The 27,202-nt window shown below is 41.9% G+C and overlaps 1 protein-coding gene across 1 annotated transcript; it reads right to left on the bottom strand.

The window, feature by feature from the left end:
• Nucleotides 1-513: 513 nt before the first annotated feature.
• On the bottom strand, nt 514-27,202 carry btaf1 (BTAF1 RNA polymerase II, B-TFIID transcription factor-associated). The gene is made up of 38 exons (XM_083922966.1): nt 26,929-27,202; nt 25,838-25,961; nt 25,391-25,505; nt 20,789-20,932; nt 20,026-20,225; nt 18,782-18,915; nt 18,436-18,565; nt 18,268-18,336; nt 17,959-18,048; nt 17,776-17,871; nt 16,462-16,638; nt 15,321-15,461; nt 15,044-15,168; nt 14,104-14,224; nt 13,813-13,917; nt 13,408-13,557; nt 12,313-12,464; nt 12,013-12,184; nt 11,695-11,898; nt 10,409-10,829; nt 9,832-10,016; nt 9,570-9,726; nt 9,086-9,195; nt 8,619-8,820; nt 8,294-8,442; nt 7,974-8,126; nt 6,394-6,515; nt 5,693-5,860; nt 4,626-4,703; nt 4,412-4,541; nt 4,176-4,317; nt 3,923-4,053; nt 3,384-3,503; nt 2,974-3,126; nt 2,617-2,828; nt 2,302-2,461; nt 1,798-1,968; nt 514-1,644 (listed from the first exon to the last, which is right to left on the bottom strand). Exons 1-38 carry the CDS (start codon nt 26,940-26,942, stop codon nt 1,504-1,506), a joined length of 5,568 nt encoding a protein of 1,855 aa, XP_083779092.1. The 5' UTR covers nt 26,943-27,202; the 3' UTR covers nt 514-1,503.

Here is a 27,202-nt window from a genome sequence, read left to right as displayed (position 1 = left end):
AAATTATTTTAGCCTCTTTACTTCCGTGGAATTTCAACTTTTGAGCATTTTAAATGACTTCTCGTCCATGTTGGCTTAGGACAGAGCGTGAAACGTCACCCTTGACCTTGGACACAAAAATGGACAAAACTGTTGTACCACAAGGTCCATGTAGTAGCCTTAATGGATTAAGAATAAAATCAGAATCTCAACTTGGAAAAGAACTCCTTAAAGCTTGCAGTGGCATAAAAAAAAAAACAGAAATGTCTGCATCCTTTTAAATGATTCCCCTTGCAGTGTGCGACTAGAATAGAGCAGTTACTGATGTGTATGCCTGTGCCAGAAGCCGTATTTTAGGTTCATGTCCCATCTTTATTGTTAGGTGTACAACACCACCATCTACTGGCCATCACCATTCACATGCAAAGAACAAAAAAAAAGAAAGATTGCTGTGTAGTTCAAAAGGTCTGTAGAATTTATTACAATTCCACAATCATAAACAAAAAGCAGCAATTACAGAAATATGTACAAGTCTATTCTTTTTTTTATTTAAAATACTGGTGACAGGTTTCAGGTTCTGGATTCAGCTTGGCCCAAGTTCAGTCTCTGTAGTGCTGCTTCAAGTGCAGTGCTTTCAAAGGTCACTGTTACACCACATCTGAAGGAGCTGGACACATGGATTTCTCCACTGAAGCCTCACAATGGCCATGTGAACAGACTCCTGGGGCGAGCCCAAAACTAGCCCCGCCTGGAGGGAGGGAGTCATCTTGTCCTGAAGCCCAGCAGTCACCAGTGAGCTACAAAAAGCCAGAACACTAATGACGTCCTGTGGTCATTCTCGCCCTGTTTCCCTTTGTCGTACAAAAACATGTTTGTATCCATCAGTCAGGGAGCCGTTGGTAAGCATGGCTGGGTGTTGCAGTGCTTTTAAGACCTTGTGATGAGGAGGAGGAGGAAGGTTCAACTTGGTAATGTTTGTCTGAAGCAGTTAACACTGTATACTCTGGCAATGCAACATGGGAGGAAGATGGCGGGCTAGAAATTTAGCACCTGGTGCCGTTACTATAACAGAAAACTAGAATTATGATACACTGTACGCTTGAGACTACGGCAACATCACTGTACTCAGGAGTCAACTCCAAGGATGTATACCAACAACGGAGGTGTTTGTCACAGACGGTACATAATCATCATGATTATATTATTATATTCTCTTTGCAGTTTTGAAGAGGGTGTGTTGTTGGTTTGCTTTCAACAAGGGATTATGGGATGTCTGCCCATGTTCAGAAACATCAGAAGTAAATGTTGCAACATAGCTACAGTGAGCACTAAAATATAGGTTTCGGTTTGGGTGCATTAGTTATTGCTTTGGGACATCTGTGACCATTAGCCATCATTGACTTTTTATAGTTGTTTGTTTAACGTGTTGGGGTGGGGCTGATAATTGCAGCAGTAGGGGGCTCCTCGGCTCTGACCAGGTCCTGCTCGGCCAGCAGACGGAGGCTGCGTGGGGGTCACAGAGTGCTACTGCAGGGAGTGCATGAAGCTGTCCAGGTTGTACTCTGTGTCGTACTGCTGCTGGTCCCATAATTCTCCCAGGCCGTCCAGCACGGACTTCATGGAGGCCTTCCCTGAGGTTGACGCCGACTGCTCCCCCTTCTCACCCTGAAGAAGAAGAAAAAAAAAAGGTTTAGTTGTGAGTGTCATGAATACACAGGAATGCAGGTTAACAGCTTTTCTCCCTAACATTTTGAAAACAACCTTTAAGATCCACCAACATGTTTCTGCCTCCATGATAAAAAACACTTGGGGTCTCACCTTGTCTAGACTGAAGAGGTTGAGGAGCTGGTCTGTGCCCATGCTCTGCAGGCTGGCGTTGTCTTGGCTGATGACGGTGTTGGCGATGCTCATCTTGAATTTCTGCAGACCCATGATCTTCTCCTCTAGCGTGCCTCGTGTGATTAGCCTGTACACATTCACCACCCGTTTCTGCAAGATACCAACACAGTGATGAAGGTTAACAGGTGCAGGACAGTGCCTTCCATCCATTTTCATTTTCGGGTCAATTTGCATCACTGGTTTCAGTCAAGAGCAATAGTGTCACACAAAATGCAAGGCTGTTCAAAGGCCTTGTTTAATAATACAACAAGGCAACTCTGATGGAACAAGTCGCATCCTAATTTGGGAGCCATAGGAGCATGTTGGACCCAGTATCATCTCAAAGCAGGGGGAATTTATCAACCATGTCCCCAGTGTTATTGGGGTATAGTCCATACTGTTTGTGAAATGGTATATGTGCGTCCTGTATTCTGCCTAATGTACCTGTCCTATCCTATGGGCACGATCCATGGCCTGCAGGTCCCTCATGGGGTTCCAGTCATGTTCCACAAACACCACGGTATCCGCACCCGTCAGGTTCAGACCTAGACCTCCAACATGTGTGGTCAGCAGCAGCACGTCAATGGATGGGTCATTGTTAAACCTGAGAATAAGAGAGAAGAATGTCAGGGAGAACTGGACTATGGTGGCAGCTCACACTCACAATTACAAGCAGCATTATGGTTCTGAACTAAATCAACAGCAAGTTTGCCCAGTTTGGGATCAGTTCAGTACATCCATCCATCCCAATCCACTGACCTGGAAACGATGGAGTGGCGCAGGCCAGCCTGCACGCTACCGTCCAGCCTCAGGTAGGTGACAGAGGGCAGTTTGGGTTTCAGCAGGTCATGCTCCACAATATCCAGCATACTCTTGAGCTGACAAAAAATGAGCACACGGTGCTGGGCCACCACTGCCTCAGTGGCCCCCTCTGATCCACCACCAGCTCCTAGACCACAGTCCAACAGCAACTGGAGAGGAGAAAACAAAACCACAGTATGAGACAGGGGAGAGGCTGACCGTACTGTTAAGTTTTGTGAAACGTTTTCCAAACTGTGGCCCACAAAAGTTAAGAAATGATGTGGAGTCGATCTAAAAGATTTCCCAGCACATTACCTGTTTGAGAGCGGAAAGTTTGGGCGCGTGCTGAAGGTCTCGCAGGCTGGAGTTTTGACCTGCGAGCTGCTCTGTGACGCGTTTGTACTCTGGATGCTGTGGGGTCAAGACCAAACTCGGGTGGTTACACAGCTTCCGCAGGTACTGCAGCGCCTGGAAGAATATGGGAATGAAGGTAAATGTTACTGCATGGTCATAATTAGATGCATCTGCAAAAGATAAACGGGCATACAATCAGTATTAATAACTAATGCTTTGATTCCAAACCACTACATATCTGTGATAGATCTCAAGGACACACACAATGTATTTTTGTGAAGAAAACAGAACACAAGGCATATTTAACAATCCAGAGCAGGTTTACATTTGATTCAAACACACAAGATAAACTTCTAGAGAGAAATGTGTACCTGGAAGACATGGCCCGTGGCCTTTAGTTTAGGCTTCTCCTCCTCCGTTGAGGTAGTAGAGATGCTGTCTTCAACACTGGCCTTTGCTCGAGACTTTGCAAAGTCTTCATATAACTGAACCTGCAGGAAGTGAGGAATCACACCACGTTATATGAACGCGGAGCCATCATGTATACACATACTTTCTGGAATGGGGGGGGGGGGTCTAACCACACAGTCAACACAGTATGTGGACTTTGTGGTTAGAATAGATGAACATAACTTGATTAGTTGGTGACCCGGATGATAAAATAGATGTATGTGAGAAATGTATTAAACCGTTATCACAGATCATGTGAAGTTGAACAGATCAGTACACTAGTAAAGTCATGTCGCATGCCACTGCCAGTTCAAAGATGGGCCAAATCCACTCTGACGATGGCTGTGTCAGAAAATGGTCAACATCGAGCAAGCAAGTCTGTTATCCTTGCACAGTATATCTGTTGAGCCAGAATATTAGCCTGTTAGATTATTATAATCACACGTATTTGAACAAGTACCTGTAGAGGACTCAGGTTGCAGTAATAATCCTGAATTATTTTAGGAGGAAGGTCCTGGAGGACATCCTCCTTCATCCTCCTCAGAAGGAAGGGTAGCACCTGACGATGCAGGGCCTCCATCGCCAGGACACCTGAGAGGGAGAAACCAATATTAAACCACAGTTAATGTTCCAGTCTTAATAAACATAGGAATGGGATGTTTAGAAAGACCATATTTAGTTAGTGATGGGAAAAGGAGATGATATTTACATACCTGCCTCCTGTTCCCGTGAGGAACTTTTGGCATCACGGCTGGCCAGGATTGGTTTTCCGTAGCGAGCGGCAAACTGCCGCTCTGTTCCAAGGAAGCCCGGCATGAGGAAGTCAAACAATGACCAGAGCTCCAGGACATTGTTCTGGGGGTAGACAGGGTGGAAAAATATTAATGCTCTGACTAGTATGTATATGGAAAGAAGCACAGTTTCAACAGCCAGATAGCTGTGACCTCACCTGAATGGGTGTTCCTGACAGGATGACTCGGAAGTTGGCAGCCAACTGTTTAATGGCTTTGGAGAGTTTGGTTTTCCCATTCTTGATGACATGACCCTCATCAAGGATACAGTAATTAAATCTGATATTCCTAAAAAAAGGAGAAAAGGTTTGTGTTAAAATTGGGCACCTTTCTCCAAAACAAAGACGGATATAAAATTAGAATAATACCCACCTAAAAAAGTCAATGTCATTCCGTACAACATCGTAAGAGGCTACTACAAGATTGTGTTTTTTCACTTGGTGCTGCAACCTGGAAAAGTAAAAGGTTTGTTTATGTTCATGAAGTTTGATTGAAGTCACATACATAATGTAGACCAACAATTAGAGTATAATAAGGAGATCAAAGCATTTTTGTTGGTTTGGATTCCGGTATCAGTTTTATTCCACTATACTTTTCAGTGTTAAAGTTGTACTCCATAAGATTTGAGATACCTTGTTTCTAGCGGCCTCTTTAACAGTAAGATGTAACTGCAGGCGAGCCTGTTCTTTCAGAGCCCTCCATCTGGTCACGTTCACAGTCACGTTCAGTGTGTCCCAAATCGTTTACTTCCACCCTCAACTGGCTTTTTTGAGGGTGGAAGTGCGTTCATTCCGGCAGTCGGTAAAATGCAGTGTACTCCATTTAGCCGGTCGAGCACTCAAAAACGGCCAAACCGTTGAGTGTGGATCGATGGACACTCAACGCACTCAAACGTCGCCATATTGTCTACGGAGTGGAAGAGGCGGAACTTATTTCAAACTGGAAAATGGCGGAACTAAAGCGCAACAACTAGATTCACTTTATAAATGTAAAGAGGATCACAGGGATACACACACATTCCTACTACACTTCTGCCCTTACTACAAGCCTGATTCAAGTTGGAAGTTTCTGATTACAAGTGAACGCAGCACAACCACTTGTGACGATCGGGGTCAGCAGACCAACCGCTGTCAGCAGCATCAATAACATGGCGGCTTATTTACATTTAGAGAGGGACTGTCGCCACATAATATATCCTATAATATATCCAATATCCTAAGTGCTTTCATTAGTGGGTTTTATGATTAATCACCATTGTGTTAAATCTCTCTTTGATCGATAGTAACTTAAAAAATTCTATTCTACATCTATTAACTTAAATAGATGCAAATCTTATGGAGTGCAACTTTAAGTCTACAGCCTTCAAAAAGGAGGACATAAATCATTCTCTGGAAGCTGACAGGCTTTCCACCTTGTTATAAAGTCTGACTAAGCTTTACCGCATTCGTTCTGTAGGAGGCCCAGTGTAGTGCAGTGGGTTGAGGTACTCTTTGGTACAGAATTTGCTCACTTCGTCCACCCAATGGCCAGTCAGTGTGGGAGGACACACCACCAGGGAGGGTAGGGGGCAGATGTCTGCGGCCTTAGTCTTGGCATATTCCTGTGTCCTGAATAGACATCAAACACACAGATGGCTGAGTTAAGTTTACTTACACTGCATATCAAAACAACTCGAACATAAAGAGAATTGGTGTTTTAAAGAGCAAGGATCGAAACTGGGACTAATCACTGTTGATGTTGAGACTCTCAAACCCTACTCTGTCCATTGTTTGACAGTGAAGCATGTGGCAGGCTCATTGTGGTCATTCATGTCTAGCATATTAAACAAGAGCTTTTCATATTCACGTTTTACATAATTAGCTTAAAGGAAATTATTAAACTTATTCTATTTGCATGCTCTTTAGTTGTATTGTATCTTTTATAAGGGCATTATATAGTATAACTTATTTTAGAAAGTTTTCTGAAAATAGATTGTTAATACATGTAGACGATTGACATGCAGAGATTCTTTCTACATGCTTGAATGGATGACTGAGGTTTCTCAATGGTACAATATTATTGTGTTGATCGAGGAGGTGAGTCAGTGTGCCGTCTCTGTCGAGTTGAAAGTCAAGAACAACAATAGTGCTGTTTGGACTACCTGTTGTAGTGATCTCCTGCCAGAATGCAGATGGACTGCAGTGTCTTGCCGAGGCCCATGTCATCACATAAGATCCCGTGCAGCTTGTATTTGTTCAGGAAGGACAGCCAGTTCACTCCATCCTGCAAGACGACACAAAGACCCACACTGAAACCTGCCCATTAACACAAACATAAAAGCAGCCTATCCATTGTAACAGCAGTTGGAACAACAGTTTAAGGTCGAGTGGTTGAGGACACTGACAGAGGCGTATATATGAATAGTAGTACCAATGGTTGTAGCATTTAAACTGTCTGTTGTGTACTGCTCCATTAAAGAGATCTACGGCTGGTCTTAACAGAGCTGCGAGCAACAACAATTTCTAGAAGGAACCTGCTCAAGATCCCCAGCTCCATTCGACTGCTTTAAATTTACTCTGTTTACTGTCTTCAGCTTGGTCGGCTTGTATGTCTTGTTGTTTTTTTTTTTACGGAAAAACTATTAGCCTGATGAAATTTGTTGTAATGGTGTAGCATGGGCCGAGGAAGAACCCGTTCAATTGGAGCAGATCCAAAATAAGCGCCGAATACACCAATTATTTTTCAATAACATTGTGAGATTGGACATTTGTGCTGCATTCATGTCATGTTGAAATAATAGTAAAAATGGGTTTCTTGCAGAAAAAAAAAACCATATTGCATTAAAATTTAAAATACATGCCTTAGTGGAGGTCTGCACTCTGTGTGCAATTGTAGAAGTCTGGTAGTTTTTTGTTTTTTTTACATTGCCAGAATGCAGCATTCATGGCTCCCTGAAATCTTGATTGATAAAGTTTTCCAGGACTTTTTATGAGGGCCCAATATAAAATTTCTATTCACAAAGTACAACACAAACAGAAGAGTGTACTTTACTAAAAATGTTGATTATTGTATGAAAATAAACAGCAACATTTGTTCAATCTCAAATAGTTGTTTATGTGGATATTAATTTAAAACAACAAGCTTTACAAGCACTTATATCAGCCTGGCACTGGCCTTCAAATATCAGGGAACTGATGGTTCCATCAGTGTGTTCTTCATGTATTTGATTATAAACTCATTTCTGGATGCAAGTCTGAAATACACAAATGTGCACTTGCCCGGCATTATTCAAACATCATCAGATTGTATTTGACTGTTCGAAAAATAATTTCAACTAACTGGCATATATGGAGGGGAAGACTGAACGTGGGGAGAAAATGAAGAAATGTACATGATAGCAAGTCAACAGCTAAAGAAAATGAATTAAGCATTATATGTGAGTTAACCACAGAAGATTATGGTTACAATTAACTTCATTACATAACTAAATGCTACGAATTTTCCAGGCCGGGTAAATGAGATTTTGAAATGACTATCAGGTTTTCCATGACCGTGGGGGCATTGCAAGCAAAACCTCATCCCTGAATCTGACAGAACAATGATCCGACTCAATGTGAAAAGGCAGCTCAGCCACAGAATGCTGAAGTGCTCCACAAGGTGTTGAAATCTCATGTAACCGTCATTTCTGCTGTTTGAGGAGGTCTTGCAGAGACGCAGTGGAACCTGAAAACTGACACACACCTGCTGGTACTTCCTGAGCTCAGCCTTGATGGGCACAGGGATCTTATAGTTCTCCAATTTTCTGCTATCTAGGAGTTGCTCCAGGAAGTGGCGTTCTCTGGCCTTCTGTCGGATCAGGTCAGCGGACATGGCTGGAGGGTCTGGTATACCTGCCTGGTTGACAACACAGAGGAAAAAAAAAAACACCTTTAGAAGTAAAACACTGGATGATGACATTGTGTTATCAGTATGAAAGCAAGTGAGCGATTTAGTCTGGATTTGCAGTAATTTTTATCTTTGCATTAAAACTGAATTTCAGCCCTCTGTTTGTGTGCTCTTACCTCTAGGGGCAACAGGCGGATGAGTGTAGCAAAGCACTGTGTGGCCATGAAACGAATGCTATCACTGGGGTCACTCATACGGCCCAGCACCGGTACTACGAGCAGCACAATGTAGGGTACAATATCCACATCAAGCTGCTCCATGACACCTGGCGAGATGTGAGTCAAGGACAGTACTGCAGAGAGAAAACACAGCAACTACAAGATATGCTTGAATTAAAAGGAAGTTATAAAACAGCATTACTGCATATCTGTTATGGAATGCATTTATACTGTACTAGCTAAGGAAATTTAATCAAAAGTGATGTTACTGAGTGAAGGATACAGGCTAAAGCCTCAATGGCACCCTCCTGTTTGGTGCTGTCATCAATAGCAGCTAACCAAGGAAGTACACACTCAAGGAAACTGTTCATGGTCTCCAGCATGGCTATCTTACTGAGCACACCCACACAGCGTGCTGCCATGTGACGCACAGCTGTGTACGGGTGCTGCAGGCAGGTGAACAGATGGGGTAGGTGCTCCATGAGCTAGAGGAAAAAGGAGACAAATTCAATACTTTGCTTGTATTGTAATAGTTGGTCGAAGATCCCTTTATGAACTTGTCCTGGAAAATCCCTTCTTCCATGTTAAATACTGTTCCAATACTTTTTGAGACAGACATCTTTGATCGCCCAAGGAACAATTAATCAACAATATTTAACTTTTCAGTCTTCTTATAATGCAATTAGAACTTGAATCAGTGATGAGACTTCAGTAAATGCTGGTAAAAAAAGTACAGTAGAGCAGTCTTACCAACGGTTTGAGTTCAGCAGCCATGGCCCCGGCCATCACTTCCAGCACTTGTAGAGAGTTGATCAGTTCCTGAGCTGCAGCATCTCCCCTCTCCAGCTGGATCTCCCTATCTAGAACCCACAGTAGGCACAAAGTGATTCAGGGTACCGACAACATACATCCTGGACTGAGACATGGAGTCCTTGATGATAATGACACATTAATTGAATTGATATACACATAAATGCAACCTTTTTTTTAACTGATCATAGATACTTAGACTTGTAGCACTTGAGACTTTTGTTCAAATCAGAAGCTAAAGCACAAGTAATAAAACGACAATATTGGTGAGTTTTGCATGTGAAACGCTGCAGATGGCTGTATTCAAGTCCATTTAAAGCAAAGGTCTACAAGTCAATTCAAATACTTGTTGGTCGTGTGTTCAACCTTTTTAAGAAATAAATGTTACCAATGTCTATCAAAAGTTAAAACCCAATCAACATACCAATGGATTGATTTTCAGTCACTACTGCCCTCAGTGGTCCCACTGTGTTCTCCCATAAGTATGGTAGAGACTTGGTTAAGTCTGCACCAAAGTGCCTGGAAACAGTTGTCAGGGAGAACTCTGCCCCTCGTCTCTGAATAAGAAATGGCTTCTTGCTCTAAAAAGGGAACAGATCATATATATATATAAAAAAAAAAGGGGTAAACAACCTGTTGTCAATACAACCTAAATGTGAGGAAAATACTTTAGTAGCCCTCTGTACCTCATCATTATCGGTGCTGATGGTGCTACCAGGAGGAAGCTCTGTGGTAGGGGTCTTTGGGGCTTTAGGGGCTGGCCCCCTCTTACTGGTGATGGCAAACGCTGCCTTTTGGTGACGGTAAAGGGTGATGATGCCTCGGGTTTTGTTGACCATGTGGTGCATGCAATCTTTCTCCAACCCACTGCCTAATGGCATGAAAAATAAGAAGAGAGAAACATGATCAGTAGCAAGCAAGCAAGCACTTGCTCCGCCAAATGTTGTTCTCACTACCAAAGTTAGCTTCTCTGTTTCAACAATGTTAGGCTGACAAAAGCAACGTCATGTCACTGGACGGATGTATGATCAGTGACACAAAGGGTCAAGGGGCATCATAGATCGCGATTATGCAGGATACGTGAAAATGTGTTATTTTATCTTTAACGAATTAATCAAAATGAATGTGCTATTTTGAAAGCCACAGTATTTTCAAGTCAGGGAAATTATTAAAATGTCAATGATGAGCCAATTTTGAAGTCCTGCTGGTAGCGGATAGATTGCATAAAAGGATTGAATATTCCCAGGCTCCAACAACTCTTACCCCTTGCATTTTCCTGTGTGGGGGGTACGGGGCAAGCAGATGAGGGTGTGACAGCTGAGTCCACGCAGGCTGAGGCACAGAGGTTTTTGATGATCTTGGGGTTGGGGCATGGCGAGCGTCCAGCACACTGTTGCAGCAGCTTGGCTATAAAAGAGGCAGCAAATCCCTGGATCAGGGTATTCTCCTCCCGCTTGATGGTCTCCATCAGAGGCCTGACCAGTGGGTTGAGCTTTTCAGGAAGCACCTGTAGGTTAATCACTGCGCATGCTGTGAACATGTGGACTCTCAGATGCAGCTGCTGCCATTCTGTGTTCGTCTCCATCACGGTTACTTGAGCCTGCTGTCGTTTACTGTCCAGTGCCTGTCCCTGATTGGACTTCAAATTCAGACCCGCTGTTGACTCTGTAAAGATGGTGGTTACCTGGAGAACATGAAAGGGAAGAGAAGAAGGTTGAGAGAATATTTATTTTAACTGCTTAAAGCCATTTAAAAAAAGGGAAGTAAAGATAAATTCGGTAGCTTACTGATTATAAACAGACTCAGTAGTGAACAAAACATTAACATGCTGACAGATACTGTGTTTGGCGAGCTAGACCAGAGAAAGCAGATTGGCTATTTTGAACTTCCCTTTTGCTCTCCATGGAAGTTTCCTTGATGCGATGGCCAGTGCCCCGGTGTGCTTTATGTAGAGTAATCACTGCACCCACTGCACTGGAGTGAGTGACAACTTTGTTTGGCTCATTTTCTGTGACCAGTGTAGCATCCCAGCATGGCATAGTAACACACCAGTTTGGTAGTCATAGCAGCAGGGTGTGCTCGCTAGCTGTGGCCTGATAAACAGTAAATTCGCCAACTCACCATACTGATAGGTCTACGTTACGTCCAGTCTATATCTGGTATCTGCATTCCATATATCAGTGTTTGATAATACAACCTCAGTTGATTGATCTGGGATACTGCTCTCAGCATGCCCTTAAAATAGCGCTTACTGCTTATACATAGTGGCCTCTTTGCCACTTATGGGTTTTGCAACATATGCATCGATAAAGATGTATATCTATGCACGTCTCATCAGCTTTTTTGGACGATAATATTGTATATCATTTTTCTTAAAGCAATATCATCAGCAGGGGACTGTCAATATTGCGTAACCCTATGTTGAAACCATTCTTCATACACCATCAAGTTTGTAGGTCCATATGCCTGTTCAGAAATCATATGCGCCGTGTTTCCGGCATGATATTCCTCCCTTAATTATCTAGATCAGCTTGTGTGGCTGGACTTACCAGTTCATTGGCTTGATCAATTGTGAAAACGCTACAATTGAGGCGGTCTTGCAGGTCTATATGTGCATCAGCTAGCAGTGCGATGAGCTGCTTGCACTCATTCTGCATGCGTGTGAAGGGGATGGCAATCTCATCATAATACAACTGCTCTGACAGAATGGCCAGAAGACGAGGCTGCACCATGGATGACACCACCTGACAATCCTGAAAGAGAGATTGGAAAATGTAACACTTTTTTTCGGCCTCTAAATACCAGATTCTCTTATAACAAATCCAAAAAGAATCCTCCCTAAAATCCACAATAAACAAGCTTTTCACCTTCAGTGCAGCCCACTCACAGAGCACCAGAGCCACAGCTATGCGCTGCAGGGCAGACTTAGAGTTGAGATGGAAGAGCAACAGCTGGCCTAAAGACTCAGCTGGTCGGATCTCCTGAGATGCAGCATTGAGCTGAGGGTCACAGATACACCTACACAAACCCCCAAGCAATCTGGATTAAAGAGACACAAAGAGAGCAAGGAAACAGTGTTAACATCTTTAAAAAACTATTTATCTGGCAATTCAGGTTGCTCTGAGCTCGGAGTTGACCTCAAGATCAATTTAACAATCAAAACTTACTTGGCAGCCATGAGGCGAGAACGGACCACTACATAGTCCCTTGTCGCTGGGTCGTCTGTCACTGTCTCTGCACCTGCTATATACTCCTGGACCGTTTCCTTCACCTGATTGACCAATCCTTGACCTTGGCGTGCCTTTGCACCAGCCTTATCCTGTTGCGTCAACACAACATTCATCATTATAGTTATTAGCTATAAATAAGGAAATCCACATTCACTTCATGAGCACATGCAACACAAGCACCTTGATGCCGTCCCTAAATTAAAACATTTAACTCCTTCTCCTGCAAATTAACACATGCATTGTTTGCATAACATCAGTGAGATCATTTGCAACTGAAACGGTCTACCATCCTGAGATATGTCATAGTGATGCTTCAAGACTGATTTTTTATATTTTTTACTACATGGTATAACATTTACAGTATAGCCATTTATACATTTGGAATGATTGAGCTTAAAGCTTCAGTCGGCAAGTCTGGCAGATGGAGTTGAATTTCGAATGTTTACAACTCTCACCCCCCTCCAACACTACCACGCTCCCTCCCATCGGGTGCACATGCACCAGATTCCTGTGAACGCGCCTGTCTCTTTCATCGATAAACAGTGTAGCGTGTCCAACATGCTGAGTCATTTAGCGCATGCCTAGCTTAAGGCGTGTGCCTGTGATATTGAAACATGCGTGAGGGGGAAGGGGGGAATCTGTGGCATGTGCATGAACTGTGAACTGCTCCGAGTGGACAGGATGATACGGGCATGGTGGATTTTGCAAAACAAACAGGCTCTACCTGCACGTAGATGCCTTTTTTTTCTCCTAAAGCCGGATGATTTATATTGTTCTATCGGAGCAGAGTGTCGGCTTCAGTAAATATGATCAATCAAATGTTGCCAACTGCGACTTTAAAATTAGTATGCCTAAATCTTCAAGAAGTAAATACTGTTCATTTCATTGGCTAAAATTTTTACCAACAGCTGTTGTGTTTTGAATGGAGTATCAGTTTGCATATACTGTAAATACAGAAGATAAGCTGAGAACAGACCATATTTAACAATTCTTATTCTACAATCTTATTTAGCTATGAATAAAGTGACCAACCTTGGAGCGGGCCTTCACTTCCAGCAGCATATTCAGGTCTATGGGAATGTGTGAGGCCTGCATCATCAGACAGAGCCAGGCGCCCATCCATGGACAGCTCGCTGCCACCACATACTGCTGAGGGGCCCGAGACAGCAGCTCCATCCACACCTGCACAGTGTCACATTTATATTCATTTTTTTTAAAAAACCTTGAGGCTTAACTAAAAAGATCATCCACATACAAGGAAAGAAAATTGCGACTTATTCAAGTACAAAGAAAGAAAAAAAAAATATATATATATATATATGTTTTTTTTATAACATATCCAAATTGAATTAGTTTTAGTATTGTTTTACACCTAATAATAAAACTTTCAATCAAAGTCATTGTACTCTGAGGTGAAGTGAGAGTGATGCAACAAACCTTTTGAATAAGTTCGAGGATTTCCTCATTGCTCTCAAGTATGCATGACTGGAAGATGTGCCGGAGCATATCTTGTAGGATTGGGTTGATCCACATCGCACAGCTCTGAAAAACAAAACACATAAAACACTGTGGTATGAGCCACAACACATAGCCACCTTTCAACCTGAACTAATAAAAAAAGCTTTGGACATATAGACTAGATGTTATGAATAAAAACATGACGATTTATGCATTTCTGATTCTTTGTTGAGATTACATAAATAGCCAGTTGCTCTTAGTTAACTTTACCTCATCAGCTTTAGACAGCAACGTGAAAAGGGTTTCCAGTGCTGCCCGTCTTACTGATGATATAGTGTGCCTCAAGAAGGGCCAAACCCGAGGGACCAGGACTGTTAGTGACTGCTCCACGCTAGAGAGACAAGGAAGTAAGTACAAAAAGACCTGAATTAAATAAAAATGCCGCGTTACAAAGGGTATACACTTAAGCCCTGTCTAGACTTGAAGAGTCAGTGCCCCATCTAATTGTGCGTTTGCTCAGTTGGTTGGCGTGCATTCTCAGATTGTGTGCTTTTATCTAGTCTTTCATTGTCAGACCTCAGAGTGTTGTGTCCTTGTGGAGTAAAGTCTGACTGCACAAGTTAAGATTCTGGGATGGATCGTTCTTGTTTGTATATCTTAAAAACATTCAGAATCGTCTTGGGAGGCGCTAACACCCTATTGCAGGAAAAGTACTAAAAGTACTTGCGAAATAGATAGCGGGGGAAAGGGGGGAGGGGAGACAAATGCCGCCCGAAATAGGCAGCAAATAGCAGGCTTTATCCTTACAGTCCATATTAGGTGAGTCAGATAAGCTTTTATGTAAATCAAGTTCCAATGAAGTTCAACTAACCTCTTGTACTTCCCGCTTCCCCGTCCCATCTGTCAGACTATTTTATTTTAAAGTGAAAGATTTCCACACTGTTGGAACAGTGGAAACACTGTTCCCACATTGCTAAAACAGCCTCCCATGCATAGTAATATTAATTCCATTCAGTCATTGCTTGTCCTTCGCCTTGCCTTGTCTTTTGTACATACACACTGTAGCTTGCAGCCTGTCAAGTTTGTTCAAAAAAGTTATCAAACACACCATAAACTTTCTCTCGTTGTCTGCCATAATTCAAGCAAAAAATTTAAAAAACATATGATTTTGAGGCAGCAGCAGTTATTGTGTGAACTCGTTGAGACTGACCTGCATTGGCGGACCTGGGGGTAGATAAGCAGCGAGGACAGCAATGTCATGATGCTGTTGGTGGATGAAGTGAGATCATCCAGGTCCAAAAGAGCATCCCAAAGTGTGTTGACGATGAAGGGTACCTGGGAGACACAGAATGTCACACCTAAATTAGGTTGAAAAAAATAACTCACCCTGAAAGTGACAGACTTAAACAAAAACTTGAGGATATATATACACATTTTCTTTTTTTTTTTTAATTTTTATTTAAAAGCACCAGTACTGTATGTCTTACCTTAGTGGGCACTAGCTCTACCAAGCCTTCTACCACAGGGATGAGGGATGCAGCTGCCACGGCCCTGACATCATCATCTAGGTCCTGCAGGCCTACAGTGATGGCAGGGAGCACCCGGGGCAGTAACAAAGAGATCAGGTCCTGAATAACAAAAGGAACAGACAGATGAAGATCAACATGGATGTATAGGTATGAGATCAGGCTGAGGGTTTAAATACCAGATATAAATAAGGGCCTTTACAGCAAAATCTCTCCACAAGGACTATATAAGCTTCCAAACTATTGGGCTATTTGTCCATACACATTAGGACTCAAAAATCCCCAAAATCATATTCGAAGTTACTTTGTTTATTAATATTTGAATATTTATTTATAGTATTTTAACCATTAAATATCTTCAGTAAGACCTTCTGACACGACTGTTATTAATTAAAAGTCCAGGCCTCTTAAGTGTCACGCATTGAGCGTCACTCTTTTCGGTCTTCGGTCACCCACTCCCGCCACACATTGTGTTTCTCACGCGGAAAAACAATGTAGAATATGCTACAGCTCCCAAAAAGTCTCTGGCCGCGGAGCAGAAACTCCGTTTTCTTTGCTCTCACTGTGGAACCGTCAGGAATCAAGAGCTGCCACTGAACAGCCAATCAGAAAACAGCACTATTGTATCTGGGTAAGATTTAACACAACAACCTAGCATAGTTAGCCTTGTATTATTCACATGATCTAGGAGCTCAGAGCGTCACTTTGGGTGCAAAGTAAGTCATCTCCTGTTTATTAAGAAAAAAGAATAAAAGAGTGTAAACACCCCCATTCCTGACTGACACTAACGTCACCTACAGTAGCCCAGATGGACAATAGCCTTGCTAACGAGCTCGTTATTCACAACTTCACCAGGCGTGAACGTTTACAAGCAAACACATTTACAAAACATAATGTCCATAACAGGTAAAAATATTAAGGGCTGCCTAATATTTGTTCGAATGTTGTTTTTTTTCGAAGTTCTGAGTCAAAGCCCTAAAACACATATGCTCCCACCGCCACAACTCATATTCATGACCACATGGCACTCAAATTGAATACATTGTCGAACCCTGCTATGCTTATTCAACTGCTCGTCGCATACACACAGAACAGGTGGTACCTGTCGGACGGCCAGGGCATACTTGATCCCAAGCAGGCCTCCATGACGGACCTCCCACTGATCTTCTTTTAGCAGCTTCAGCAGGACATCTACTGTCATGGAAACAGCCGTTTCATTCATGTGGCGAAGGGCCACACCGAGTGTCTGAGCACACGTCTCCCTAACAGGAGCCACCACCTGGCAGAAAGAAGAAAAGAACAAATATGTAAGAAAAATACAAGAAGAAAAAGTATGAACAACAATAAAAACACTGTTAAACTGCATACATTTAGCTGGTACTCAGTAGTTTAATCTGGATGATGGTCTCGTAGGCCAGTCAGCCACCATCAATATGACATGAATTTGGATGAATTCAAATAGCCAAGATCACATGAGCTGATGGGGAGAGAACTTGAAACAGACTTAGTCCCATGTGTATCCTTCTGAAAACTTTTGCTTTGCTTTTCAAAATAAGGAGATAGCAAAGGGTATGTACAAAAATGTATCAATTTAAAGATATTCTGAGGAAAGCTGCCATATTTGTACCTTGAAATAGCTGCATTTCTGAACACTTTAAGTGCTATAAAAAGCACACATTGCTCCATAATTCCTAATAAAAACTGATATATTTGACTTTAGGACATGAAGCAATTTTTACTCTTATCAGTTTAGAGATTTCTCTATTAGTGTATGATTCAACTTTTTCCCACTGTCTTGTGTAAAATTTTTAAAATTTTAAAAAAAAATCGTAATATCCAATCAGAATACTTGTAGAATCACAACACTTAAAAATCGCAATACAAATTGAATCTGCATCAAGGCACCGTGATAGTATTGAATTGGGAGAAAGGCATGTCATTTCAGCAGTATTAAAGAGGGTAAAGTAGTAGGTTTGAGAGTCTTTATAAACACTCTTCTTTCTTATCGTCACTTTTCAACTCATTGCTGTTGCCACAATGATGAGGAAAAGAATTACACTTTACACAAATCCACTTTACGGTTGGTAAATGCCATGTTTCAAAAGAGTTGACAGGCACACAACGGTTATATTTAGTAGAGGCAAGTGTGAATGCCAAAAACCCCTGCCTTCCACAAATATATTGTAGCAAAATGAGAATCATAGACACTATAAATAAAGTCACTGAGATTCTACCTACAGATCTAAATTCACAAGGCCAATTCCATATTTCCTTAATGAATGAGCATGAACAGAAAAGACACTCAATCGGGATGATATGTTTAATTTCCTCGCCTTTACTAAACTGCATGCATCAACTCTGACGTGTGTAAATAAAAAAGTCAAGTAAAAGTAAATTTTTGTATCCTCAGTCCTACCTCATCAGATACAAAATCTCCAAAGCGGTCCAGAGCAAAGACACAGAGCAGCCTGATGACCAGATCCTCCATCCACTCCTGATGCTGGCGGGACATCTAAAAAAATAAATCATCAGACACTTTGTGTCATGTTTAATCCTCAAGGAAATGTTTAACAAAGCAGAGGATAGGGCTAAGCTGTACCTGTTTTGCAGTACTTCCAACCAGCTTCCCGCCCCCGGCACCATGGGACTTGAGGATTTCTCTAAGACCTGTGCCTGCACCATGACGAATCTGTAAACATCACATAAAATCCATTTTATATTTATTGGGCTCCAGTCATACTAAAAAAAATAAATAAATATATAAAATGGAGCATGTTTTTACTGCTTTGTTAGCAACCTGTTGTTTAAAATTGGATCACAGATTGTGCCTTTAACTCAGCCCACCCCCTCATGTTCAACTGTGAACCATCAGCTACAGTCACATAGTTTAAAAATGCTTTGTTTTTACCTCCCATGAAGGATTGAAGAGGTCATTGCAAAGCTCTTCGCAGAAGCTTTCCAGAGGCCACTCGTGTATCTACAGACAAAGCAATGACACATCAGTTACAGCATTTTTCAATTAAATAGTTCAGTCTTTGGCATCAATGAGATAACAGCAGTGATTTTGATTCCTTGCCTCCTCTGAAAGACTGGAGTTATCTGGAACGTTGTCGATTAAGACTTTATGCTCTGTTGCCGGTTGGTCAATAACTACATTGGTGGTCTTTCTTCGTTTCTCTTCAGGTTCACCCTCAAAACTGTCGTTACTACAGGGTGAAGAAAACACAAAGTAAATCATTAGAACCAATCAAACTTTACATATAGAATAAAAAAGGTCCAAATCGGTCAAGATTATATAGACTGAAAAAAGAAATACAGACTTGGTTGTATATGACCAAAAAAAAAAAGACCCTTCAATATGCATAATTTTGTTAAAAAAAACAAAAAACAGTAAATGTGTCTTGTAATATACATTATCTTACCTCTTTTCATTTGGATCCATGTCTCTGGATCTTTGTTTGGCCACTAGTTTGGCCATCCTCTTAGCCTTATTTTTCTGACGACTGCTCATGCCAGGCCGGAACTCTGAGTCAATCAACTCAGCAGCCTGAATGGGCTGAAAACAAAACAGTGGAGCTGATTATTCATTTTACCCCATTACTCATACATACACCATCAGATGCCCTACAATGTAGAGAAGATTACTGAACGAATAAATTCTCCGGCCCAACACATCACAGATCTCCAAGTGGCGCATACTGCTCCACATAACTCTAACCTCTAGCTCTGAATCAACAGCGGTTCAACTGTATTCTACCTCCCTATTCATGCACAAGTCATATAAATTATTTTATACTATGTTGTAGGGATACAAACAATTAATTGATTAACTGCTAAAAGTCAAGCCCCCCTGTAAAGAAAATACTGATATTTTAGTTTTAAAATCCCATGGCGTCTCGTTCTCATGGACTCAATAGCGTGTATCGTCTCGCCACACCCCTTATTGTGAATGTATGTTTTTTTTTTTAAATATTGTATGAATTACTCGATAATTTGCATCCTTACTATGTTAAAATTGCAGGAGAAGTTATAAGTGCGTTAAGTCCCATAGTTCTTCATACTGCCAGTTGAAGTGCAGCTACCAATGCTGCACAAACATTTAGACGATTATCATTAGTAGCATGTTTGACATCTTACACATGGATCAGGGAGAAGTATTTTTATCATAATTTTCTGTATAACGACACTGAAATACTGACATTCCCTGCCTTCTACTAACTTGAAATGTATGCAGCACCTCACAATAGATAAGGCCACACGGGCCTGGAAGATATGGAGTGCTGACAGCGTGATCTAAGACAAAAACTGGAAACACAAAAAAAAGGTCTACTTCAAAGAGGCAGAGAAGAGAATGGCTCACAAAAAGGTTTACGATGAGAGGCCAAAGAGAAGATATCTAACTGTGGATGGGTTGCGGGTGGGTGAAACAATACATCATTACGGAAAATAGTAATAACAGAGCTGCTGTCCACTGATGCAGCAGATTTCAGTGTGTCAGAAGAAGTGGGAATAGGATGGTGTCAGAGCAGATCTGTCCGTCACTAATCTCACTACAGGGCAACTTTCAACTGCTCACCTATTTTGGAACTTTGCAGTCTAACCAGTAAGAACCTTATTAAACAAAAGGTGTGCTGAATCAAAGGTAAGAGGCTAAAATGAGACCCACCATATGGTTGCGGGAGCTGGATCCAGCTGTGGCTTTGCTTCCATGGGCTCTAAGCCCGCTGGGGGCGCAGGTGTCGTCGAGGTCTTCATCGTTGAACAGCTCCTCAGTGTCCATACCGATGGCAGCACCCATGTCAAGACCCAACTTCTTCTGAAGAAGTTTTCTCTGGCGGGCCAGACGTTCCTTAGGGTCCATCTCACCTGAGAAACAGTGACAGGACATCAGGGGAAATCTCCAGGTAGCCCAACCCCCTTAGAACAAGTACTAGCACGGGAAAAGTATATATCAGGATGCAGTAATTGTTGTAAATTTACTTCCTTTCAAACACAAGCTTAAAGATTCCTGTGAATAATTCTAGTGTTACAGGTTATAAGGTTAACAGGCGCAAATAAATACAGGTCACTAAACCAAAAAAATAAAAAGACTTTTCCTGCTGGATTTGCTCATATTTCTTTTTTTAACTGACAAAACCATGTCACAATAAACTACAGTGTGCAACTGTCTGGTAATCATGTAACTCCATGTTCAGTACAAATGAGAACAATATTTTCAAGGATATATTTAAAAGGTTGGGATGCCTCCTCCTGCCCTTTACTTACAACTTAACTCTCTTCCATGTAGGACCAAATTACCTTATCCGCAAAGCAGCAGGATTTGCCTGATCACGCAAGAATTTCAATCAGTTTATGTTGGTGAGAGTGTAATAGTGTGGAGGTTATTGCAAAAACAAAAAAAGACTAAGCAATAAGGAACCACTACAAACCGGTTTTGTCATCCTGCAGCTCAAACTCAGCCCCAGCAGATCCCAGCAGAGAGGCCCCGTGTTTGAGGAGGCGGGAGATGTCAAAGTGGTAGAAACTCAGCCGGTCACAAGGGGAGTCCTCTGGAGACAAGTCTTCACAAGACTCTACAAGAAAGAAACAAAAGAGTCCCATTACTGCACATTTCTTCCCCCAACTACTTAATGAATCTGGGGTCGTGCCCACACTAATGTCTTATCCAGAACAAGCTCGTGTTTTTCACCAAAAACAATGGCACTTCTTAAAAATAATCTAGTCAATGGAGGGATGTGAAAATGGCACTTACATTGGTGAGTTACCAGGAAAAAAATAAAATAAAATTGTTAAAGCCTTCTTTTCTGATGAACTCTCTCTGTGAGACCTAATTTCATTTAACAGCAAAGGTGCCATCCTTAACTTATATTTATAAATTATGAACGTTTATGTTGTCAGTTTGTGATTAAACATATGGCCCATGTAGCTGCTTCAAATGGAAATAAGGGAATCACCGTGCTGTGGGCATCCGGTGAGAGCTATGTCACATCTTGTACGGACCTCATGGATTTCCATGGATGAGAAATGCCCAAACATAGGTATAACCTGTTCACCCCTTAGTGGCTTATTTAGATACATTTCATATTCAATGTCTAAGTGGGTAAAGGAAAATAATACAACAGCTAAAACAGTCTGGCAAGTTCAGAGCATTACACCACTTTGCTGTAATGAAGCCTGTGAAATTAGGAACACTATGCCATATTACAACATCCAAAAACTATTTAGATCTCTAGTCTCATATTACATCTCTATAATATTGCCGAGCCCTACTACAGAGATGACTTCATTATTTAAACTTGTGTACTCATGTCACTGATTTATAGCAATATTTGACTGTGCTTAAGCTTAAGTGAGTGGCTGCATTTACTGTAGATTACATAGTAGGAACGAGTTTCATGAGTGATCGGGTGAATTTGACTTTCTTTAGTTAAAGACTTTTTTTCTCCATCGTTCTTAAAAGGTTTTCCGTCCACACAGACTCCGCTCAAGAAATATCTGCGGCTAAAAACGCTGTCGTACACATGCCCGGTCTGGATGTGGCGCTGTAACTGCCACAGAAATACGCCAACAACGGAGAAGAAGAGATGGGGAGATGCTGGTCCGAATACAAACACCGGAGGCTTTCTCGCCAAATCTGGAGACTTCCCAAATCCTCATCCATCCTTTAGAGAAAACTGTCGACTGTTTCTGTTATTGGAGACTTTTGCGGTGTTTTGGACTCTGATGCACAAATCACTCTGTAGTTAGTGTCCTCACCGAGCAGCGGGTGCTGCTGTGAGCCCCTTCCCCATGCAAAGCACTCACAAGCGGGCATTGTCTCACTACTTTTCATACCTTCTTGGCAACTTTATTTGTAAAAGCTACTAGCGAACAATTTAGTGTTCTCAAATGTTCCCACTCTGAGACCGTTTTCAGATTACGATAACGCCGCCTGCTTGTGGATGGATACTAAACGGATACTAAAGATGTGCGGGCTACAATGAAATAGAATAAGTGACCATGGGGGGACAGACTATACTCTTTTTCAGGTTCATATATGTATTTTGTGCTTCTACAAGAAGAAGTTTACATGCTTTAATGTTCAAAAAACCCTTTCTTTTTCTTATACTGATCATGGCTGCTGCACCCCCTGTTTATTTTAAGCCACCTTCCGAAAAAGCCCAGTCTGCTCTGATTGGTCAGCACTTCCTGGTCTCGTTCCGCTGTCCCATTCTCTGGCTTTACTACTGCAGAAGAATGAGGGCAACCGAGTGTATAGTGAATTTTTTTACAGTCAAGTCACAAATAAAGCCTTTAACAGGACTGTGATACTAAACCAGAGGGCAATGAAAAACACAAGCAACCAATATTACAGCTTTGTCTGCCGTTAGCATGTAACTACATGTCTTTGACAGCAGCGCGTTCAGCTGTGCGTAGCTGTACTATGTGGGCGTGCCATGCCTGGAGTAGATGACCTTATTTGAAAATCTGTGAAGACTTAATGTCAGACTGTAGGAAGATGCACTGACAGCAGTCTGTATCCTGAGAAGATCTGCTCATGGGGAGTCAAACGGTTTACCCATATACACATTGACCTTATTTGAAACTTTGAAAATCACCCCTGGTGGACCCTCTCCAATTTTCATATCACGCAGGCAGGGGGGCTGATGATGCTAAAACCTTCATCATAGACACCATCCATAAACACCAGGAACACCAACACCATAGCCAGACTACCGTTTGCAGATGTTCAACACCCTGCAGCCACACATTGTTGCAGAGAAACTTAACACTCCCACTACTCTGGTGGATCACTGACTTTCTCACCAACCAGTCACAGAAAGTGCCGGTCACCAATACTTATTCGGACCTCTCTTTCACCTCAACTGGCTCCCCTCAAGGCTGTGTTCTTTTATCTCTGCTCTTCATCCGATAACTGCAGGTCCACCCGGTCTGAGTGTCACCTGGTTAAGTATGCCGATAACACAATCCTTCAGTCTCTGCTCTCAGGCTCCGCACAGCAACCCAGCTCTGCATGAGTTTGTGGAGTGGTATGATAAGTCACACATGGAACTGAATGTTGAGAAGACCAAAGAGATGGTGGTGACTTTCTCCAACAAGCAAAAGAAGCAGGCTGCAGCAGTTACCAGTTCCACCCAGAGGAAATAGGTCGAGATAGTTGAAGAGTGCAAGTACCCGGGCACAATCTTTGACAATAATCTCAAATTTGCCTCAGGACACAGGAGATCCTCAGGAAGTGTCAACAACAGCACTATCACCTGAGGAAGCTTAACTCATTTGCAGACAAAAAGGATATTCTCGTCACCTTCTACTTGACATGCTCCCCCTACAAGCATCAATCTAATACATTTTGAGAGAAAAATTAATATGTATGAATAGATATTAGAGCATGGCTATTCAATGAATTTGGAATTGAGGCCGGTTGACGAAAATAATCCAAAATGAGGGGCAGGCAAGATATAAGCGTCACATTAATGGATATTGTTTACTACAGCGACATAAGAGTGAATACTGTCTTTACTTTATCAATATAAATAGTAGCAATAGGCCTCAAAGTGCAACAGCATAGCAGCTGATCAAAACAAGTAGTGATAGGCCAACTCAAAGCAACAACCTTGTCACAAAACATCCTTGTTAAATGAACATACCTGTTAACCAGAGGTTGACACTCAACTATTGGACTAAAGTACAAGTTTGAGGCTCTTGTCCTTTACATGAGTATTTTTTTTCCAGGCTTACAAGCACATATGAAACATTAGTTTATTCATCAATAACTGGACTTACAAAAATGAACATAATGTAAATTCAGAGTATTTTTACAGTTCAGTGGAAAGTGGTGTTGAAGTTAGCAGGATTTTTCTTAAAATGCCTTCTCAACGTATCCTCTTTACACACAGATATAGCTGAGTAAACACAGGCTTCACAGTGACAGAAAATCGGCAAATCAACAGAGAATGGACAGAGAAGTTTTTGTTTCTGTGTCAACCTCTTTTTTTCAGAGTAGAAAGAGACATAGCGTAGGTGATTTAACCACGGATTTAACCAGACAAACGATTGAGAACAACAACATCCAAGAGGATTCAGAAACCCACGGAAAAGAGCGTGGCGGGAGCGTGCACCTACAGGGAGCGTGTGGAGCAAGTCTCCCAGCATGCCTGTATTTGACGCGCTGAGATCAGAGAAGACAGCAGTCAACATTTGCCACCACGGCCATGAATTACTGTTTCACACAGGCTTCTACTCAAAAGGGCCAAGAAATATTCCATCGTTCTTTCACATGTGCGTAGTTCACTGATAATCTCCGGTATACCTCCATGTCCCGTCCATACCCCCCACCCCCTTGAAAAATATTCAGATCAACACGATTCACATAGGTCACCTATTTCGGTTTCAAAAACGGTGCGTAATTTTCATGCCTGATGCCAGCTTCGCTCCCCAACCTGCAGGACAGGTGAAGGGGCAACCTTTGTCCCCAAAGCTGTTCAACTGCTCAACTCCCAAGTGCCCCTGCACCTTCCTCCACCCAGTTCCCAACTCACTTTTTAACCCCACAATGCAACACTTTTTTATTGTTCATACCTGCACCTTTAACTATATTATTGTAAATATTTTACACTGATGCTGGCATTTAATTTATTCTGCACTGGGGATAAAAACAACAACACAGTAATGGCAAGTTATACTATACCCTGGAGTATGAGAACCTACTGTAGAGGTTATCGTTTCCAGAACACAACCATCCGAGGGCATTATGCCATTGAATAGCAAAACCTGCATGTTATCAGTTAACCCATTATCCAAATGTAGGCTGAGGTTAGTGCCCTGTGATACATGTTAACTCCCCAGTATAAGAGCGCACACACACAACTGAGACTGATCACATGTATTGTTACCCAAACATTAGTGCTGTTTGGGTAACAATTCATTCACATTGATGCTAAAGGGAAGACAAAGAGATCAGCAAATCCAGTATTTAAATTTAGTGCATATTCCTCAGCTTAGCATCACTCAAATTTCAGAGAAAAGTTCACCTTCTTTGGGAACGGCCGCTGGATCCCACTCAGGAATATTCTTCACAATGGCTTCTACAGCTTGGCCTGCTGCTATTCGAGTATCCCAATTGGGACTCCTTAGGTAGGTCAAGACCTGGTAATCGAAAGAAAATAGATTTAAATGTACTACATGAACAACTTAAAACTGACTGACCTATAAAAAGGGAAGTAAAGAGACAAGTAAAACAGCAAAAAAGAGAATCTGTGCCCCTTCATCAAGAAGTTAAGTGTGATGGGGTTGCAAGGTCAGAATCACATTTAAAATTCAACCAAGGTGTTAATATGATGCAGCCCGCTCACTGGCCTACCAGCAAGAATTACACTATTATACATTATTTACATTTCTCAAAAGTGACTGCAGGGACAGCTAAGTATGCTCAGGCTCTCTTATGGCTTCTCCTGAAAGACAGTTTGGAAGAAACAGACCTTTGCTAGGAGGTTATTGAGCTCATGTGGGTGGAGTTTGACCACTTCTCCAAGCTGCTGGGCTGCTGCTTTCCTGGTTACTGGTGTTGTTCCGGTGTCAAGTAGGATAAACAAACGATCAAGTCTACAGACAGGTGACAAAAAGCACAACAACACGGTCAAAAGAAACATTACCACGACCATGCACAATGCACATCACTGAATAGACAACATGCTGGTTCCTCTTCTAAGTTTCGGACCTAATGAGAGGAACAGAATAAATGATGACCTAAATATTTTGACTGTGTAAATAATGTGGTCTTTGCATTTCTTTTAATTAAATTCTAAATTTTAAAAAAAGTTTCATAAATCATTCATTACAGATAATGCTCTCAACACACTGACATTTATTTGTAAAGGACAAAACAATACCAATATCAACTGTTTGGCGTTGCACCAAGCAAACCTTTCTAATTAACCTGTTCTTGCACTGAAGTCATTAGAGGTCTATTAATAAAGTGGAGTGGATTAGAGATGCACGGGTCGTGACCCCAGGTACCACTAATACTATGCAGAAGAGGACAACTGACACACGTGGAATTATCATAACAATCACGGCGGGAGAAAAAAAAAGTAAAGCCAATCAATACAACTAAGTTAAAGCACGTTAAGTGACATTAAAGATTACCCCAACTTGAGCATCTGCAATCACTTTGCAATATGACATGGCTGTGTGTTTACCAACATTAATATTAATGCTACAGAGTCCCTCAACGGCGGTATCTCGTGTGTGCAAACTGGCTTTCACTGACACAACTTCACAATAACGTTAGTTAACGTGTTTTAAGGCCAGAGCATGAGCAGAGGACTAAAATATTAAATTAAATTAAAAAAATGAGTCACAACTGAGTTATGAGACCAGCCTGCAAACATGTGCCACGAATAAGTGACACTGTATCGTTGCACTGTGTTAGCTCGCTGGCTAACGTTACACGGCCGTCGCCATTCTTCATGTCAAGTCAAAAGCTAGCAGATATTAGCCGGTTAGCCGGCTAATTGATAAGTAAAGTCGGGTAGATACAACAAGAGTACAGAGGCTAACCCAATCTTACCTTGATACAGCCATGATCAATTATTGTATTGCCTTTAACGCCCCACATTCAACAGGCAGCTAGTAATTTGAGACTGCTTCCTCTCTGCTGTTTAACGTTTCCAATGCGGCGGATAACTGTAGCTAGATTAAGTCTTTAGCTACTTAGCAGCTACCGCGTTAGCTCGCGGAGGCCCAGGCTGTGTGCCTCTGACCACCACAACTGTCTACCGACCGGAGCGAGTTCACCACCAATTCATGGCTTCAAAGTTGTCCCCGTTGTTTATTCGGTATCT

The sequence above is a fragment of the Echiichthys vipera genome (assembly GCF_963691815.1).
Source record: "Echiichthys vipera genome assembly, chromosome: 11".
NCBI classification, from domain to species: Eukaryota; Metazoa; Chordata; class Actinopteri; order Perciformes; family Trachinidae; genus Echiichthys; species Echiichthys vipera.
This window is presented reverse-complemented; position numbering and strand designations above follow the sequence as displayed.

Coding starts and splice junctions, on each gene's coding strand:
- btaf1 (XM_083922966.1), bottom strand. Junction 8,443..8,618: donor TGCCATTGAGGCTTTAGCCT/GTATCCTTCACT, acceptor ACATCTCGCCAG/GTGTCATGGAGCAGCTTGAT. Junction 1,969..2,301: donor GTGCCCATAGGATAGGACAG/GTACATTAGGCA, acceptor GGTATCTTGCAG/AAACGGGTGGTGAATGTGTA.